This window comes from Leiobunum rupestre, chromosome 1, assembly GCF_980474605.1.
Source record: "Leiobunum rupestre chromosome 1, qqLeiRupe1.1.hap1, whole genome shotgun sequence".
Lineage (NCBI taxonomy): Eukaryota > Metazoa > Arthropoda > Arachnida > Opiliones > Sclerosomatidae > Leiobunum > Leiobunum rupestre.
In genome coordinates, this window is record NC_143384.1 from 44,460,238 (window position 1) to 44,478,695 (window position 18,458).

Consider the following 18,458-nt stretch of genomic DNA (forward strand, 5'->3'; position numbering starts at 1 on the left):
TCGGTTCCGGTTTCAGTTCCGGTTCCTAGAATTTACTCAGTTCTTCTCGGTTCCGGTTCCGGTTCCGGTTATCCGTTGCATCCCTAGAGTTTAACAAAATTTGTAAAATACCAATATTACCAGGAGATTATTAGACTCATCTGGACCCAAAGAACATACCGTCGAGTTCACGACATGCTTATCCGAAACACCCTGTATTATTAACTTTAAATATTTTTCATTAAAGAATGAAATAAATTTGTTGTCTAGGAAATAAATGTTATTGTTGAAGACTGATTCGAAAAATTACCATCTGAATCAACTTAAAGAATTGATATTAACATTATAACGCTACTCGAGACAAATTCTTAAAAACTTTTATTTGGAAACAACCAGACCTGTTTCTGTTTTCTATCTAAAAATGACCATAATAATCTAACATTAATTCAAATAATGTATAAACCTTTTTTTTTTTTTATAAAAGTCCAGTATCTCGACTTCCTCTCAGGAAATTTTGAACACGTAAAAGACAATCTAACTGTGCTTTAAATATTTTTTTCTTAAAAATATTTTGTTTTTGAAGGCTGTTAAATTTTTTGTCAATTTTTGAAGAGCATAAATTATTATGGTCATGCTGAAGCTCAAGCTAATTCCAAAACATAAGCAATAATTTTGAAGTGCATATGTTTTAAGTTTATTTTACTTTCAAAATGTATTATTGTATGTAAATATTATAAAATAAAACAAGTTGGCAAGCCAAAATATACCTCTCCTCGGAAGAATTGTCCCTAGTGGTATTAATTTCTCGAGATAACCCTTAAAGATATATCTCCGCAATTTAGAGTTATTTGTTAAAAATATTAACCCATTTCTATCCCGCCCGGTATAAAATTTTAATTATAATTAAAATAATTGAGACGCAACGACCAATTTTAATTTATTCAGAATATCATAAGTTAAGTAGTTACAACAGTAAGTTAGACGTACTATAACAATGCACAATTGAATTAAACCCTTTTACAGAACAAGTTTATCAGTTAAATATAATACGAAGCAAATTTTAATGAAAGAAATATCTACAGAGGCTTTTTGGAATTACTCGCTTACGAAATACTTGCCGCATCTTTAACGCTCATTTTATTTCAACACTCGCCCTTGATGAAGATACCGTAGATATCTGGTAGTGGACGACTCGTTCACTTCCTGTTGACGTTGTGACGCATACCACATGAAAAAGACCAATGCCGTCCAATTTCCAATATCATATAATGACTCGCACACCCAAGAAATCATTGACTGCGTTAGAAATCGTAGATATCCAAATATCCACACCAAATGTATTTACAAGAAGCAAAAACCTTACCATCAACAAAGCACAGAGAGCCGCTTGACAAACAGCCAGCTCTTAAAGCAATTAACGTTAAATTATCTCCTTTGAATTAACAGAACTATATATAGGTCGTTAAGAAAGTGGACCACCCACAGGGTCTACCCTTTAACCCTCTAATCTCGGCTGACTGCGCTAAAACAAGATTTAACCTTTAAAAAATACCAGATTAGGCCTTCATAAATTCATTAATAAAAAAAGACTTTATTACCTATTATGCTTACGATGCCTGTCTTAATTTCAGTGAATCTAAGCAGCTATCGGTGGTTCTGTGGTAGAGCGCTCGACTGCCAAGCCGAATGGTCTGGGTTCGAAACCTGGGTGGCGCATTTGTTTTTAATCAATAGAGAAACGCTAAATTAGAATTTCTTCGATGCAATAATTTCTATTTCAATTCTATTTCAATTAAACCAAAATTTCCTACTCTATTAAATACGCTTCCGATAAAGCTGAAGGTCTAATTTTCAATAAGGCGTAACAAGTGTCGGTGGTTCTGTGGTAGAACGTCCGCCTGTCAATCAGGAGGTCTCGGGTTCAAATCCCGCCCGATGCGATCGCAAATTGATACTAAGACGAATACCGTGTACAACTGGTGGAAACCCTGCCATTGGACGTTGAGAGGTAGCATTACACTCAGCACTCGGTCCGTCCCAAAGTCATTAAGAAGAAGTTGGAGAGAAAACGCCCTTATAAACACAACAGACTCAACACTGCACAACCATCAGAACACAAACACATTAAATTCAACACTCACAACCTACGCATAAACATTACAAAAACGTAATACACCAAACCGTCACGACGGTGAGCGAAAAAACACCATCCAAACCAAACCGCAAATGCATCCGTTAACGCTCACCGTCACCCGGTGGTTTTGCCAACCCTTTGAGAAACTGCGTACGCAGTGATTACACTTTGCACCGAAAATGCGAACGCGTTCGCAGTCCTGACCGACAGACAGACCCACAGACCCACCCACAGACCCACAGACAGACACGGTCGTTGTATAACCCCTCCTAGGGGACTTTGTCCCCTCGGAGAGGTAATTAAAAGACCTCCCAAAAATAGACCAAAAAAAAACTGTTCTTTTACATGAATTTTAATATTTTCGATGGGAGGGGTTAGGCTAGGTTGGGCTGGTCTTTAAAACTTGAATTATTTACCTTGTCCATTCTTTCGTTTACTTATTTGTAAGAATATGGTGATATTTTTTGAAATTTTTGCAGTGTTTATAAAACAACACAATTGTTTCCCAGTCATGTTTTGAAATACATTTTCCATTCACAATCTTTCCTATTTTAAATATTTAATTTACAAATATTTTTTTATTTATTATAAAATTTAAAGTTGGTAGGTGAGGTAGTGACCATAATTAAAATAAAGATCTTTACGTATGTCGACAATAGTAGACGGGCGGCGAAAGCGCGTCTCGTGTAGGATTATCTAAGGGGTTTTTATTGCCCGAGCTCTTCGGTTTTCCCTTCCATAAAAATTTGTTGAGGGTAACGGTAATAGTTAGTGTAGGGTGCTGTTGGCTCGATCGCGTGGCATGCAGGGCTTGCCACCACCCTCCTACGCATTGTAACCCGGCCACCTGAATTAAAGGCTTCAAAGGTCGCTTGATGGCTGTCTTAGGCCTAAGGTGGTGCCTTGGGTATTAGCTTAGCTTATTATTATTATAATCCGAAGTGGAAAACTCCCCCCCCCCGGCCGAAGGGGTTATTATAACCTTTTGGTATTACGTATTAAACAGTTGAGGAACTAGAAATTTTGATTAATGTTCGATTATTCTGGACTTGACGAGTTTAGGGCCAAATTTTTAAACATGTAGTTTCATATATTTCTAAGCCTATTATCTTAAATTTACTTTTACAGCAGGAAATTTTTCCAGATTAATTAAAAGTAGCATTAATACCTCCAATATTGAAGGATCTGTTATGAATTACAATATTGAGCCATATTTCTAAGATATTTGAAAAATTTACGAAAAGTACACAAAATGTTTTAGACTAAAATAATTAAACATCAAGAAATCAATACGGTTTTCAGGCCTCTAAATGTACTAATGATGCTTTAATTAATTTTACAAATTTCATACATGGAAAAATTACACTTGAATAAAAAAGGGGAATCCATATTTTGGACCTGGAAAAAAGCCTTCGACGTAATTAATTAGCCATATATTGTTATTTACTATACTAGAAAATACCGGTCTGCGCCGAACTGTGCAACGTTTGTTTAAATCTTATTTAAATAATAGAAATGTGTTCATTCTAAAAATGGCTCGGAAACAATTTAACGTGCGGAAGAAAGTTAACCGACGAGCTTCGGTGAAACGTAATTGTAAACTTATCCTGCGCTTAATTTTCATGTAACATAAATTTTAATATTAAAATAAAGACTCAAATAATCAGGTAAATATTATATATATTGAGAGATACAAATACAAGATATATAACTGTAAATATAAATGCTCTAGAAATATATTCGCGCTTGACTTAAAGCTCATCAAAATAAAACTAGTTACAAACAAAGTGTGAAAGATTAACCAATTATGTCCAAACAACTAAACTATTTATTTCTTGCTCAATTTCGATAACATCGATCTGCGATCGGCCTCCACGGACTTGTTGAATTCCAAACCGTATATAGTGAACCGCTTTTCACTAATTTTATTTCTTATTGGCCCATTAAGTCAAAAATCAAGTAAACAATATACTTAATATAGTGAGAAATATGCAATTACAAAATACAACTTGAATATTTAAATGGCTTAGAAATAAACTCGTTAACTTATTAACGTAAAGCGCATCACGATTCGAGTAAAAAAATAAAGAAGGGTCGAGATTGCTAAATATCAATTTATTTATTTGAAAATTTTCCTAGCATCGATCTATCCTCGGTCTTGGTGCACGCCAACATGGTCATTTGTGGAATAAGAAATTCCCCGAGTTTTTTCAGCTTTTGGGAAATTTGTTCCTTGTCTTCCCCATCATCACAATATTCCATTTGTCTTTTGAGCCGTATCATGTCTCTCTGCACTTTCGCGACACGGTCCCCAAGTTCTAGTTTCATGTACTTCAGAATAGGAAATTTACCGCAAAGAGACTGGAAAATATCATCCTTAGATTGTAGGTCATTTGTATTGACCGATTTGAGTTTGGTTTCATTAGGTTTGGCTGATGAAGATTTTGGGTTGGTTTCATCGCATTTGTCTAATGCCGATTTTAGCTTCGTACAAGTTAACGTGTTTGATGTGGATTTCGACATGGTTCCGCACAGTGGGTTTGATTTGGATTTAAGCTTGGTTCCGTTGAATTTGGGCTTGGTTCCGTTAAATTGGTTTAAATCCGATTTGGGCTTGGTTCCATATACTGTGTCTAATACAGATACAGGCTGGGTTCCATTTAGTGTGTCTGATGGGTCCTTTATTCCTTTATCTTCGATTTTAATGCCCGCTATAACGTTTTCCATCTTTTGGATTCCTTCCCGGAAAAGAGCCTCCGCTTCTTGGCTAATCAACTCGCTAAGTTTGTCCACTTCTTCGGACAATCGCTTGGTCTCTTCTGGGTCGTTGCTGGATTGCATCTTCTCTTTGAGCGTGTCTTTATTTCTTTGTAATTTTCTGCCATATTCCACACGATCATATTCCGCATTAGTGGCTCCAACGGTTTCAGAAACTGTCTTGCTTTCTTGAATTTCCGACTCTGAAGAAGTTATGCCTGTTTTAGCCTTCGCCTTCAATTTATCTCTAACTTCTCCGGACCGGATGACGTCTATTTTATCAGGAATCTGAGCCATAATTTGCGATTCGGAGGCGTTATCCTCTGTTACATTCGTAATAACGTTATCCTGAGACTGGGCTGCAGACTCAGAGATGGTTTTGCCTTCATTGATTTCAGTCTCTGAAGTAATAACGTCTGCCTCAGTCCAAAACTTTAAAGGTTGTCCATCCTTGGACTGGGATTCAATCATTTCGTCAGGAAAACGAGCCATATCTTGATTTTCAACATCAACATAGTTTTCTTTCAACGCATTCTTTCTCTGTTTTCTTCTAGCTTTCTTTGCTTTAGCTTTCGCCTTGGCTTTGTTCGATTTTGACTCGGAAATTTCATTGTCTTCCTCTAAGGCAAACAAATAATGTCGGTGCATCATCTCGACCAAATGCATATGCCCAGCTCTACGAGCTACATCCAAAGATGTAGACCCTTTAAAACTGGCTTGATGAGGATAAGCTTTATATTGAAGTGAAAGCCGAACCAAATCCGTATTTCCACTCAGACAAAATACGTGTAACGGTGTGAATCCGCCGTCGTCAATCGCATTCACTTTAGCGCCATTCTCCAACAACATTTTCGCCACTGCCACGGTTGTTGTTAAGTGCAACGGAGTCATACAGTCGCCATTCTTCGAATTAGGATCGGCTCCGGCTTTCAATAACAGCTGAACGATGTCGATGTGGCCATTAAAGGAAGCTGTGTGGAGTGGGGTACCCTTAGCGGAAGTAGAGAGGTTAGCCTGAGCTCCACATTCCAGCAAATACGACGCGATACCGACGTGACCAACCTCAGACGCTAGAATAAGAGGCGTATCTTCCCTATCATCGGTTAAGTTAGGATTGGCTCCGTTCTTCAGTAATGTCCTCACTACGCTTTCGCGACGTTCTTTTATGGCGTTGAAAAAAGGTGAAATTTTCTCATGGTTGGTCAATATGGGCTTGGCTCCGTTTTTTAGCAATGTTTTAACAACATCGTCGTGAAGTTGGTGATTTGCGATGAATAGGGGTGTGTATCCGTATTGATTTGTGACGTTAACACTTGCCTTGTGGCGTAACAGAACCTCGACTACGGAAAGATGGCCTCCTTGTGCCGCCACGTAAAGAGCAGTGCTTTTAGTCTTGTCCGGTTGATCAACGTTCGCTCCCTTCTCTAACAATAAACGGATGACCTCTAGATGACCTTCGTACGATGCCGCAATGAGAGGAGTGGTTCCGGATTTGGAAGTTTTGTTGATGTCAGCTTTTTCGAGCAATAACGAAACAGCTTCGTGGTTACCAACACTCGAGGCGACATGCAGGGCGCATATTCCTTCACAGCCAGCCATATCGACATCGGCCCCCTTATCCAACAGCATTTTCACCATTTCCGCAGGTCCAGTCTTACACGCCAAGGCTAACGGCAGAGTCGGGACATTTTGCTCTCCTGGGCGTCGAAAATTGGGGTCAGCGCCTGCCTCCAGCAGCGTCTGACAAACGCTCAAATTGGAGCTCTCCACGGCGAAAAATAACGGTGTTTGTTCGGCGAAGATTCCTCCATTGACGTCGGCTCCAGAATTCAAAAGCTTTCGTACCTTCTTATTATCTCCTCTCCTCACCGCATAGATTAAAGCTCTTGTTTTCCAAGCAAGTTCCATAGCTACAATTGGAATCCAATCTCGATAACGAAGACAGCTTTCTTGTATTCCTAAAGATAAATATTCAAATTCAGAGAAATAATTTCAAGCAAAACCACTGCAATGAAAGAAAACTACCGTATTCGCCTCGCGAGGGATTCCACTCGAGTGAATCGAATCAATTGACGGCGTTCAACGCTGCGACGTGACGGTCGGGGTTTTCCCTTTTTTTGGAGTAAACTTTCGCCGTTCCAATAGCTGGTGTTTCCCCCAAAGTTCCCTCATTAAAATTATTTTTAAAGTTTTGTTACTAAAATATCTTCTTTAAGTTAATATTAAATTGATTACTTTTGGTATAAAAATCTCTGAGAAGTAAACCACTACATTGTGCGACAACAGCCGAGCAGGGAGACGAAAGTTAAGTTAAGGCGGGAAAACATAGAATTAATAGACCAGTCACCAACTTGAAGGAACCAGTTTAGTAGTTTTTACGAGATGGCTCTGAGATGCTTTTTTCGGAGAAGTGCTTACAGCTCGGTATAACTTATTTTTTATATTATTGGAGTGCAGTAGGTTGAGCAACGGCGATAAATAAATGTGGATAAAGCGAAACTAATTATGACATTGCATAGCTATGATTTCACTTGGTACGATATCATTAGGTTTCACGATAATTAGCTAGAAAAGGGGGTAAGGGGTCTTCCCGGTGGGATGTGAAGGACGGAGCCCCCATAGAACAAACATTTTCAAGACCTTAGAGATTGTACTTTTAATTTCAAGTTGGTTTCTAATGCTACACAATACTCGACGAGTGGTAATACGGACAATAACGCTGTAAAACTCGTTAAAAGGCAAACGCCGTCGCGAAACCTACTTCACTCTTCAATTTACCAAACGTTATTTTTCGTGGAAAACGCGACAAAGTAAACTGTTTTTTAAATTAGTTTGCCATATTGTGGGAATTTTTGGGGTCCATTTTGGCTCTGTGGTAAAAAGGTATTTTTTTTTGCAAAAACGTCTGCGGGTATTTGCCCTATGTCTTTTTAATTTAGTAGAAAGTTAAACATTATCTTGAACAGAGTATTTTCATGAATCTTGGGATTTTATAAATGATATGGAGAGGAGGCGCCTCCTAATACTACAATCAATCAATACATAGGCCTAACAATCAAAATGCTTAAAAATTGTAATTTCAATCAAGGAGGATAAATTTTTTATTTAAAATAAATTCCTTTTCCAAAAAAGTGTAAAATGTTTTCCGTTGAGTTTTCGTGGGGGCGGGGCTAATATGGGAGTGAGAATTCGAGCAAAATTTACTATCCAGCAATGGTAATTTCGACTTTCCAACATTGGCAACACGGTTTTAAATTATTAACGCCATGCATTTTCATTACAACCCAAACTTTATTGCACCACTGAGTTCTTTCACAGGGATAGTTCTCTTCGAAAATAAGTTTGATTCAAATGCCATCGGTCCTAGCGGGTGAAATCAGAACTAGGCCTAAGCGGAAACGATTCAATTCGGAGAGCAGACGGGTAGTTTTTTTTGGAGCCGCGAAATCTAATGAATTTTTTGCATCGCGTTTCTGTTTTTAGTTTTTTAAATATTTTCATCAGGTAATTTTTTTTAAATAATAATAATAGAATCCAATAACTGTTGAATTTTTATTGATGTAAAGCTAATTGCTATTTACCTATGCGTGTAAAAAAATTACGGCTTAAACAATGACAAATCCTATTAAATTCCGAATAAAATAATCTGAGGACCAATTTTACAGACAATCGCCATTTTTAAAAACCATATTAAAAAACCATAGTGTCGATTTCCGACACGAGATGGCGTTACTATATCCGGATTTGAATCGTTTTTGGGGCGGAAAGTGGGGAGTGTAGGACTGTAAGGGGGAAGAGTTTGTTGCAAACGTATTTTTGGCTGGCATTGATAGTTCTATGTAAGAGAACTATCCCTGTGAGTTATTGTTAATCCACGGACTGTAAATTTAAGAGGAGGAGCAAGGACAGTAGATACAGGGACGAGAAAGCAGGGGGGAAAATTCGATTTTAATCGTCTTCATATTCACGGGGAGTTAGATGTAAACAAACCGCGGCCATTGTTAAGACGTGGTTCACCATGGACAGTATTATTGTAGTTATAGTTTTTACCATTTTGCTGTTAAATTAAAAATAAAACTACGAGCGTAAATAAAAAATGCCCATTTGTTTTGAACACTTAAGCCTCGTCAAGAACCGCTAAAATTAGGTGACCGCCATTTTTTTTGTTTACAACTAACTCTCCTTGCGTTTAGGTCGTTTTAGGTGATATATTCCAACAGAGGCCGCCAATACACTTTCTCGTCCCTGTATCTACTGTCCTTGGGAGGAGTAAGGGGTAGCCTTCCCCTGTAGAATTTTGGTTTCCCCGCGCATCAATCACTTCGAAATAGAGAGAGAGAGAGTCCGTCAAGGTCATTTGATCCCCTTCTCTCCTCCAAGGTACCACGCATAGAAAAGAAATAGAGGGAATATTATCGCGTTAAGGCACCCCTGTTTTTGACCGGGAAAATGCACCCCCCCCCCGACATGTTATCTGGAAATCTTTAGTTTTTTCAATGACCTTGACCGACTTCCGTCAGCCTGATCGGTGAACGGGGCGTAAAATACCTCGGGAATACCGGTCCTCTAAAATTGGTTAATCCGTGGTTATTTACCGTCCAGTGATTAACAAATGAAAATTCGGGGAAGGTAATACAATTTTTTAACCGATTTAGTGACGTATATGTGTCACTCATATCATGTCGTTTTAATAACCGTTATACGGTATTGAAAAAATCACCAATACGGAAATTTCCCAAATGATAAAGCAACTAAGCAAGTGTCGGCCATAGAAATCTCATAGGTAACTAGAATGCTGCCGCCTACGGCCGAGCTTGTCGCCAGTTCGTTTTGAACCTTCGGCCAATGAGTGGTTCCGCCAAAGAGGATAATAATCCTCCTTGGTTCCGCTACTATCGCGGGAGCTAGGTGACGTCATTCTCTCTGGTGACATTAAATTCTTGGCAGAACCACTCTTTGAGCTCTGATTGGCTGAGATCTGGCTATCGTCTGCCACGGCGTTTGGTCCATTTGCCATTTACACGGCAGCATTCTAGTTACCTATGCGATTTCTATGGTGTAGGCTCGATGTTTGGCCCTAACGGCAGGGCCGTCACCAGCCCAAAAAATTAGGTAGGGCCATGGTAGGGCACATTTTGAGGTCTATATTAAACGAGCTCGCTCCACGACTACGCAGAGTAAAGACGACTTTTATTAGTATGCACAATAACTGAATTCATACGTCGTGTATTTCCTCTATCAAAAACGCAAATTAGCAATGACACTTTAAATTACAATATTTTAATTTTCCTATATGTACAATAATTATACAATCAGTTTTCGAGATAGATAGATCAATCGTTTTATTAGTTTAATTATAAACCAACGACTACCGTGCGACCTTTCACGAGCTGCACTTACTCCCATCCCTGGAACTAGGCTATGCCTGAATTTCTCTAATTCTCCGGTAGAAGTCGGAGATCTGCTGATATATTACTAAATATGCCTAGGCGGATATACGGGCCTGATTCTCGGATCGTACTTTCGATCGTATATCGTACTGACCGCCTAAATATCGTACAAATGACACCTCTGGAAGAGTGAATGGGGGTTATATGCGTCTGTGTTCAGCGAAATCTAGATACACGATATCTAGCTACGTTTTTAGGTACTTTTTTTAGGTACAAGATACTATTGTGGGTAAAAGATACTATTGTGGGTAAAAGATACTAATTTTTTTCAGGCGAACACAGATATATAAAAATATCTTACACATACCTTTTTTCCGTATCTGTTTGCAAAGAATGTATCTTATGTATCTAAATTATTGCCCTTTGGTATCTATCTTTTTTTGAGGGGCTAAATCTGCGACGTTCCTTATCTGTATCTTTCTTGTTTTGGTAGTTATATTTTAATAAATCGATAAAAAGATATACCAGGTACAAAGAGTGAAAACGAACGTAATTATGTTTTTAGTTTGAATAAGCATTATCAAAAGGGACGGTAGTCCCTATGCAAGGTCCGGGTATAGAGTAGAGCACCTACCCGAGCACTTGCTATATTATCTCGAGTCAGAATGAAGCCGATTTTACCCCCTCGTATCTCAAAAACTATAGGTCGTATCAAAACAAGTGTTGTATCGTTTGAAAGGTTACAGGAACGCAACAAACATATACGAATTCCATCGAACAGGGTTGAGGCGAAGTTTCGTAGTAATGGGGCAAAGTAAGGCTTAATTTTCCTTCTTCTTCTTCTTCCATCTTCTCTTCGCAGACCGCTCTACAGCAAAAACTACTGAACCGATTTAAATGCAATTTAGTATACAGTTTCCAATTAAGCTCCCATTGTGTCCTTCCAAAGGAGAAGTTCATATCTGGTATAGTTCTTGAGCTACGGTGACAAATGTAGAGTTTAGCGAGTCGGTAACGAAACCATGGAGTAATAAACACATAAGAAGTACTAAACCGGAGCGACCAGCGATTTCAAAAAATTAATGCAAAAGGTTTGAGGGTTGATTCTAGGTGAAAACGTGGCGCTGTGTTCGAAAAAATAGTCTTAAAGGTTAAAATGCCCGCTATAACGGTGTAAACCTATTTCCTTACCTTTAACAACTGCTCCTAGCCAAAAGGACGACAGCGCAAGAGACAATAGCCTACAGGGAATTATTGTTACTGGGAAACTCGTATATAACGTACACGATTGGAGTTAACTTAAGTCTATGGGTACGCTTAAACTATTCATAGGGATAAAAGGACGGACTGCCAAATTGTCATAAGAATGGTTACTTTTAATTATTAACACAAATTAGATTTCACTCTACCAAATACTCTGCAGAGACTAACTGATGCATGACATACATCTTATAACAAACACAACACAGAAACAATTCCGAGGGAATTGACTACAGTTTTAAAGTCTTAAGCCCCATTTTCATGCTCGCTGGTAGCGGATAAAAATCGTCAAAATTCGCTTCCGCCACTCGCAAGCGTGAAAATAAAGCTAAAATATCTGTTTGAAACAGATCGACGCGGAAAGTGAAAAAGTGTATAGCTGAAGCGGATTTTGACGATTTTTACCCGCTACCAGCGAGCATGAAAATGGGGCTTTAGTTACGAAAATAAACACGCGTCATACCATTGCTGTTTCGGCTCGGCACCCAGTTTGCGGTTTCGGAACGGTGACCGCTAGTTTTATGCTGCACAGACACACACACTGGGGTTTCTGCTGCCCTAACGGGACTTACGCCTTTCTAACTTAAACCGCCAGGTTAGCTTGATTCATCACGACTTATAGCCGCCGTTAGCTTGATTCATCACGACTTATAGCCGCCGTTAGCTTGGGGATGCTTCCGACTTCGCGTCAGTGGCCAAAGTTACCCAAAGGTCGGTTCTGCTCCAGGAGTAGCGGAGAGGGTGACCCTTGTTCTGGTTCGAGTCCCCAGAGCGGTTCTCCAGTTCGTTCTGTTAAAATCCGCCAAAATCTTTGGTTTTGATGGTCTTGGGTTCCCGCGCTTTTGGGATCTGCCCAATCACTAGTTCAGTTCCTGAACGGTCATCACTGGGGACATCCAATCGTCGAGCGTGGGAGCGAAAGTCTTTAAATTCAAATTCCCGAAAATAGTTATTAGTTGAAGGGACGCTCGTTTAACATGAAGGCGGTACCGCCGAGCCAAACACAATCACATTGAAACTTTTACTTTTCGCACTTAGGCGTTAAACGTTTCCATCTGAGTCACTTTATGACCCCAAAGTGAGGAAAGCTCGCTTTCTATTCATTTCCTTAAAATTGTATCAATACAAACTCTCAAAACTTAAGTCATAAAAACGTCACACAGAAATAACAAAAATATAAAATAACATGACATATTGGCAGTCCTTGTTTCTTATTTCGGAGAAATGCCAAATGGGGAGATGGGGGTGAAAAGATAGTGCGGCATTACAAAGACAAGAGGGCATTCCTTTACTCCAAACGCATCGTTATATGGAACGAGAAAAGCTACTGGGGGCACAGCAGCCCGTGGCCACTAAAGCCACTATGGACCCCATGGAAGAGAGGGAAGCTCAGCTAAGAACAGCTGGTTTACGCGATCCCACACAACCCAAGACGACCCGCGCCAAGGGGTAGAGAGAGAACGCCCGAGGGGAAGTTACAAAAACTTAAAGAACGATACAATTAAGCTGAAACTAGAAAGCCCATCAAGAATGCTAAAATTAACAGGCTAACGTAAGCCTAAAATATGGTCGTTAAAACGGATATACTTGAAAACTATGTATGCAACATATTTATAGGTGGATTGTAGGAAAAAAGGGGCGCTGAGTTCGACAACAATAGTCTTGCGAGTGTCAGTGTGGTGGTTGTCCGCCATAGGGCTTGTCGATAAATAAGTCCAGTTTATGACGTTTATGGGAATATGATTACAGAAATAGATCAAACATTCGAATGCTACTGATTTATAGGTTGTTTCCAAGTGAAAGAGGTGCAGTGAGTTCGAAGTGTCTCGCCAGTGTCAGGGTGGGCAGTGTGCCGCCAGAGGGCGGTAAACCATGCCAATGAGTAATAAACACAGTACAAAATATGTAAAGTTTCATAAAAATCGTAAAAGCCTATTTATTAACATTAAAAAATGAATTAAAGAGCATAATGACGTCACGTTTTCAAAAAATTAAAGTTAACAATATCTAAACGTACACAATGTTGGCGAAAGAGCTAGGCAGTTCTCGGTATTCCAAATAGGTAAAAGTTCACTTTCCAATTTTGTTTATAAACATTATTTCCGCTTTGTTACGTTTCAAGGTATTATAATAACTTCACTTGTATTGTTATAAACAAAAAGGCGTAAAATCCACCCAAAAACCATTCGGTTAGAAATTGCAAGGTCTTTTAAACAAAAACGTCACGTCCTATATTACTCTAGGCCATAAAAGTAGTGAAATCAAATAACGGGCAAGATCTGTAATTATATTCAGATAAACGTCATAAACTGGACTTATTTATCGACAAGTGATGTGCTCTGAAGTAATATGCTAGACCTTGCGCGTCCTAAGTGTTTTACTGACGAGGAGACTACCCGAGGTGATAATCACCGATTTAGTTGAAACTAGGTGGGTATGTAGACCATATGGTAACATAAAATTTCACCAAGGGAAAAGTTGCAATGGGCATTAGTTTTGCCATGGCAACCGAAAATGTTTTTGACAACACATAATGTATATTTTCTCATTGAAAATAACATGGGAATCAGAGCACTTCTAAGGTTACCCCCTGTGAAAAATTTTAAAAACAGGTCGCGTCCATTAATTACGTGAGGCGTTTAGGGGGGGAGGGGGTCGTGCTGAATCTCACCCAATCTCACGTGGGGGGGGGGGGGGGGGTTTCAGAAAATATCACGTAATTTTTTTTCCGCAAGAAACAGCGTAAAATTGAGAGCAAACTGGGCTAAATTTATAAGTAAAACATGTTTCTCAACTAAAATATGGCTAAATGCTACACAATAACACCTTGCGCAGTGGCGTAACTACGCCGATGCAGTGCATTGGGGCCCACCGTAGATAGGGTGCCCATAAACCTTCACTTTGTCGACTATCCGATCGGTGTTCCACGAAAAAAACGCCGTATAAATAAAGTCAATTACAGAGAAAATTAAAGAAGAACATACATAATAAATATAAATGCGTCTGTTGTAGTATTGTCCAAGATTCCAATTACGAAATTTTTCCTTTCTAAGTCCGGCGGCTACCAACGTAGTAATAACCGTAAGTTATAAATTCCATCCAACCGCGTCGACGTTTTAGCCGATCGACGATCATATTCAGTCTTATAGATTAACGAAACCTGATTATACCATAGAAATCTCATAGGTAACTAGAATGCTGCCGTGTAACTGGCAAATGGGCCAAACGCCGTGGCAGACGATAGCCAGATCTCAGCCAATCAGAGCTCAAAGAGTGGTTCTGCCAAGAATTTAATGTCACCAGAGAGAATGACGTCACCTATCTCCCGCTATAGTAGCGGATCCAAGGAGGATTATTATCCTCCTTGGCGGAACCACTCTACGGCCTCTCATTGGCTGAAGGTTCAAGGCGAACTGGCGTCAAGCTCGGCCGTAGGCGGCAGCATTCTAGTTACCTATGAGATTTCTATGGATTATACCGTTAGAAATCACTCATTTGACTCAGTCTAAATTAAATTTGTAAGTTCTTTTTCTTTTCTGTATTTTTTAATACTTCATTAATTTAACATAACAGTGATAGTGCATATAGTTAAGAATTAAGCTTTATAATCCTGAAATAACGTTTAAGATCGAAAATCTTAAAATCGAAAGTGAAACTAAAACTATTGCTTTCCTCAAACACCCCATATTTTTTCTGATGTAGTAGGGTACACTACCACACAAAATATTATTATTTGTTTAGGTAATACTAATATACCATTATATAAAACCCATTTTAATTCCAACTAATTCTAAGGTTCTACGTAGGCTATGATGGGAAAATATAATAATAAAACCTTTATTAAGAATGGCAGGAGAATCAATAGTCTGGTCGCTAAAAATTTTAAGACTTTATTTTAAGCGATTTTCATGCCCAAGATTCAGTCAACAATTATTGTCTGTCAGTACTACAATTAATTTTAATGTATCAGCGAGAAACGTATTAGAATCCCGTCATTTAACGAAAGTTAGTCGACTGTAGGTAAGAACCTTCGTACTGTAATGAGTTAGTGTATCATTTTTGACATGGAAGGCCAACCGATCAGCTCGTATCCAGTTTCCCGGAAAAATGCAAAAATCAAATTTTGGCCGTCTTCGAGTTAACGTTGTTATTCGCAATTTACTCAAGAAATAATAAACCATTTCTTATGGGAACTTTATTTAAATCTCATTATTTATACGTAATTAAGTATTTTTAACTAAAAATTATCATTATCGTGATTAATTTAATTGCATTGCAATATTAATTAACATTTAACCTTTAAGCCTTTGCTTCGTAGGGAAAATTAGCCCGTAGAACCCGAATTACCCGATCATATATTCCAGAAAGAATTTTGTGGAAAGTGAAATTTAGTTTAAAGTTAATTTTGTTTTATCTCTTCCATAAGTTTTTTTAACAAGCTGATTTAAAAAAAAAATGAATAATTAAATCTTAATTTAGGTGTATCCATCTAGCATTGTGTAAATAATTTTTGGAATTTTAATTACAGTAATGAAGTATGGTAAATATTTGAATAATTTTTCATAACAATGAGCATTCTGGGCATTCAAACTTAATCCTCTATGTAAAGGCGTCTTAATTATTCAGAAGCTTAACAAGGGAGTAGACTGAAATTATTGTTATTTGAGGATCAGTTATCATCAGTAGTGTTCGAGCCATACCGTCGTAACAGGGAGTATACGGGACAAGATACGGCTTTTTGCGCCATCTACCTAATTTTTGTGGCTTTGTTGTTTATGGAGGAAGTGGATGCCGCCGTCTTTCATTAGATAACGTAGATCCTAATTGTAAATATTTAAATTATCTTACGACTGGCAATATTCCATGTTTCTTGAGTAAAGAGTTTCATTTTTAGGATACAATACAACTTAAATCAATGTAAATATAATTTTGTATCATATTTCAAATATTAAGCCTTTGCAATGATTGGCTAATATATTTCCCATGTTTGCCTTTAACATGGCCTTTTTAAACACATTCCCTAAAATAGAACAATAAATTTTATAAAATGATATAAAATAATTATAAGATCTGTTAAAATAATTACAATTTTTTTCTTTTGACTTTTGAAAGTCGATTTATGTAACAAAGGGCCTTGCTTATTTTCACCACGTGTGAAATTTGAATTTCTCAACAAAAACCGCATGGCCGCTGATAATAGATGGCGTTAAATAGTCGAGGTGTCCCGTATTTTGCAGAGGCGCCTGCTGAAGTGTAGCTCATTGCAGCAGAACCAAAAAAAACCCCTATTTTCATCTCCCGTTCTGTACTCCCTGGTCGTAAGGTAGTACAGCCAGAACAGGACTGGAGACTCACCATTCAAGTACTGTTGATAATTGTTTGCCTTTGTGAATATAAATTACACATGGTTGGTTTTTAATTTGAAAGCTCGGCAGAGTTGGAAACTCTTGATACATGATTGAGATAAAAGCAGGGCCGGATTAACCAATAGGCCGAATAGGCCTGGGCCTAGGGCACCAAGAGAGTTCGAAAAAAGTAAAAGTACAAAACTTAAATCATTTGCTTTTTACAAAATATTTTCCGGAGTAATTTTAATAAATGCGTCCACCCCTATGAACCAAAAACGTTTTATTGTCACATTCTCTGACGGACTGCCGTCTAGCCCGTGACGGCATACTAAATCTGGCAGCAAAATGAATTTTCCTTCCATTTCTCAATTATAAATTGAGGAAGCGCCTAGCTCCCTTCGCTCGCTATTGAAATGGGGCACCAAAATTAACTTGGGCCTAGGGCCCTATAAAGTCTTAATCCGGCCCTGGATAAAAGTAAACGATTAAAAGCTCTTCACAAATCATGATATGCTACCCATAAACACTATCTCATCAAAGGTCTGTTTTTTATTGAAAGTTTTACCAAAATTAGCATATTGCACTTGCTTACTAGAACCAGTTATACACCTATTATCTTGTTATCTAATTCTTAATGGGAAATTAAAACTCAATTTAACATAACCAATTATCATCATTATTTCCCAATGTTAAGTAAAATATTTAAAATAATATTAAATATATTAAATTACATTCAATAATATTAAATATATTAAATTACATTCAATAATATTAAAATTTCTGTTCAAAATATATTTAAAATTAAACCTATTTATTTTCGAACTTATGGCTTTTATTTTAAATTATTAATTTTAGGAAAAATATGCCCTGAGGCAGAGCAAAGAGACAGATATTAAATAAAAAATGCTTTAATCAAAGCAGTTGGAAGGTTGATTTAAGGGGTAGTTGGGATGTTTTAGAATTAAAGAGTTATTTTTTGGAATTATTTTAAAAAGCAAAATATATTTCTAAAATAATTTCCATCGATTTTCCTCACCTTTTATAGATTTTAAAACCCTTTCCTTAAATTTGAGCCTTGAAACTGCAACAGCAAACTGAGAAAATTTTAAATTCTAAAGGATTACGTGTAAAATTACAGCATTTAAATTGCTGAAACTCATTATAGAAACTTAACTAGTAAAAAAGTCATCAATAAAAGGGATTTGCAATAAATTTAATCAAGACTGCTCAAGTTAACAGAGGAAATTTGGATGTAATTAATTATAGCTTCTATTTTCACGAACAACAGATGATAGTCTCTTCCTATAGAGAGAGTATGCAAGTGCAAGGAGAGCCATGTGTCTTGTCATTTAGCTTAGAAAAGATAAGTCATGAATTTTCTTTTATTAAAAAGACTTCCAAGAGACCCTCTAGTCAATTTAAAATTCGTAATTCAGTTTCCGTACATTGTAAACCCAAAGTTACGACTGAATGACTTATTTCAATTCGACTTGGTCTTTCTTGAAAGTCCCTTTAACATTTCAAACAGGCTACTGCAGTGTAACTGCACACATTTTATCAGTCCTTTCTAGAAATAAATGTGGTCATTTT

General features: G+C 37.7%; 1 protein-coding gene across 2 annotated transcripts; it reads right to left on the bottom strand.

The window, feature by feature from the left end:
- Window positions 1–4,219: 4,219 nt before the first annotated feature.
- LOC149963053 (uncharacterized) lies at window positions 4,220–7,022 on the bottom strand. Of its 2 annotated transcripts, XM_090180356.1 has the most exons (4): window positions 6,896–7,022; window positions 4,598–6,828; window positions 4,472–4,561; window positions 4,220–4,441 (listed from the first exon to the last, which is right to left on the bottom strand). In XM_090180356.1, exons 2-4 carry the CDS (start codon window positions 6,776–6,778, stop codon window positions 4,229–4,231), a joined length of 2,484 nt encoding a protein of 827 aa, XP_090036482.1. In that variant the 5' UTR covers window positions 6,779–6,828; window positions 6,896–7,022; the 3' UTR covers window positions 4,220–4,228. The 2 variants fall into 2 exon arrangements, with proteins under 2 accessions (XP_090036482.1, XP_090036481.1); XM_090180355.1 differs by having other exon boundaries at window positions 4,472–6,828.
- Window positions 7,023–18,458: the final 11,436 nt, after the last annotated feature.

Excerpts from the sequence above, each read along its gene's own strand:
- LOC149963053 (XM_090180355.1), bottom strand. The coding sequence starts at position 6,778 with ATGGAACTTGCTTGGAAAACAAGAGCTTTAATCTATGCGGTGAGGAGA. Across the intron at positions 4,442-4,471 it reads AGGATGATATTTTCCAGTCT|ATGAAACTAGAACTTGGGGA; the intron begins CTTTGCGGTAAA and ends ATTCTGAAGTAC.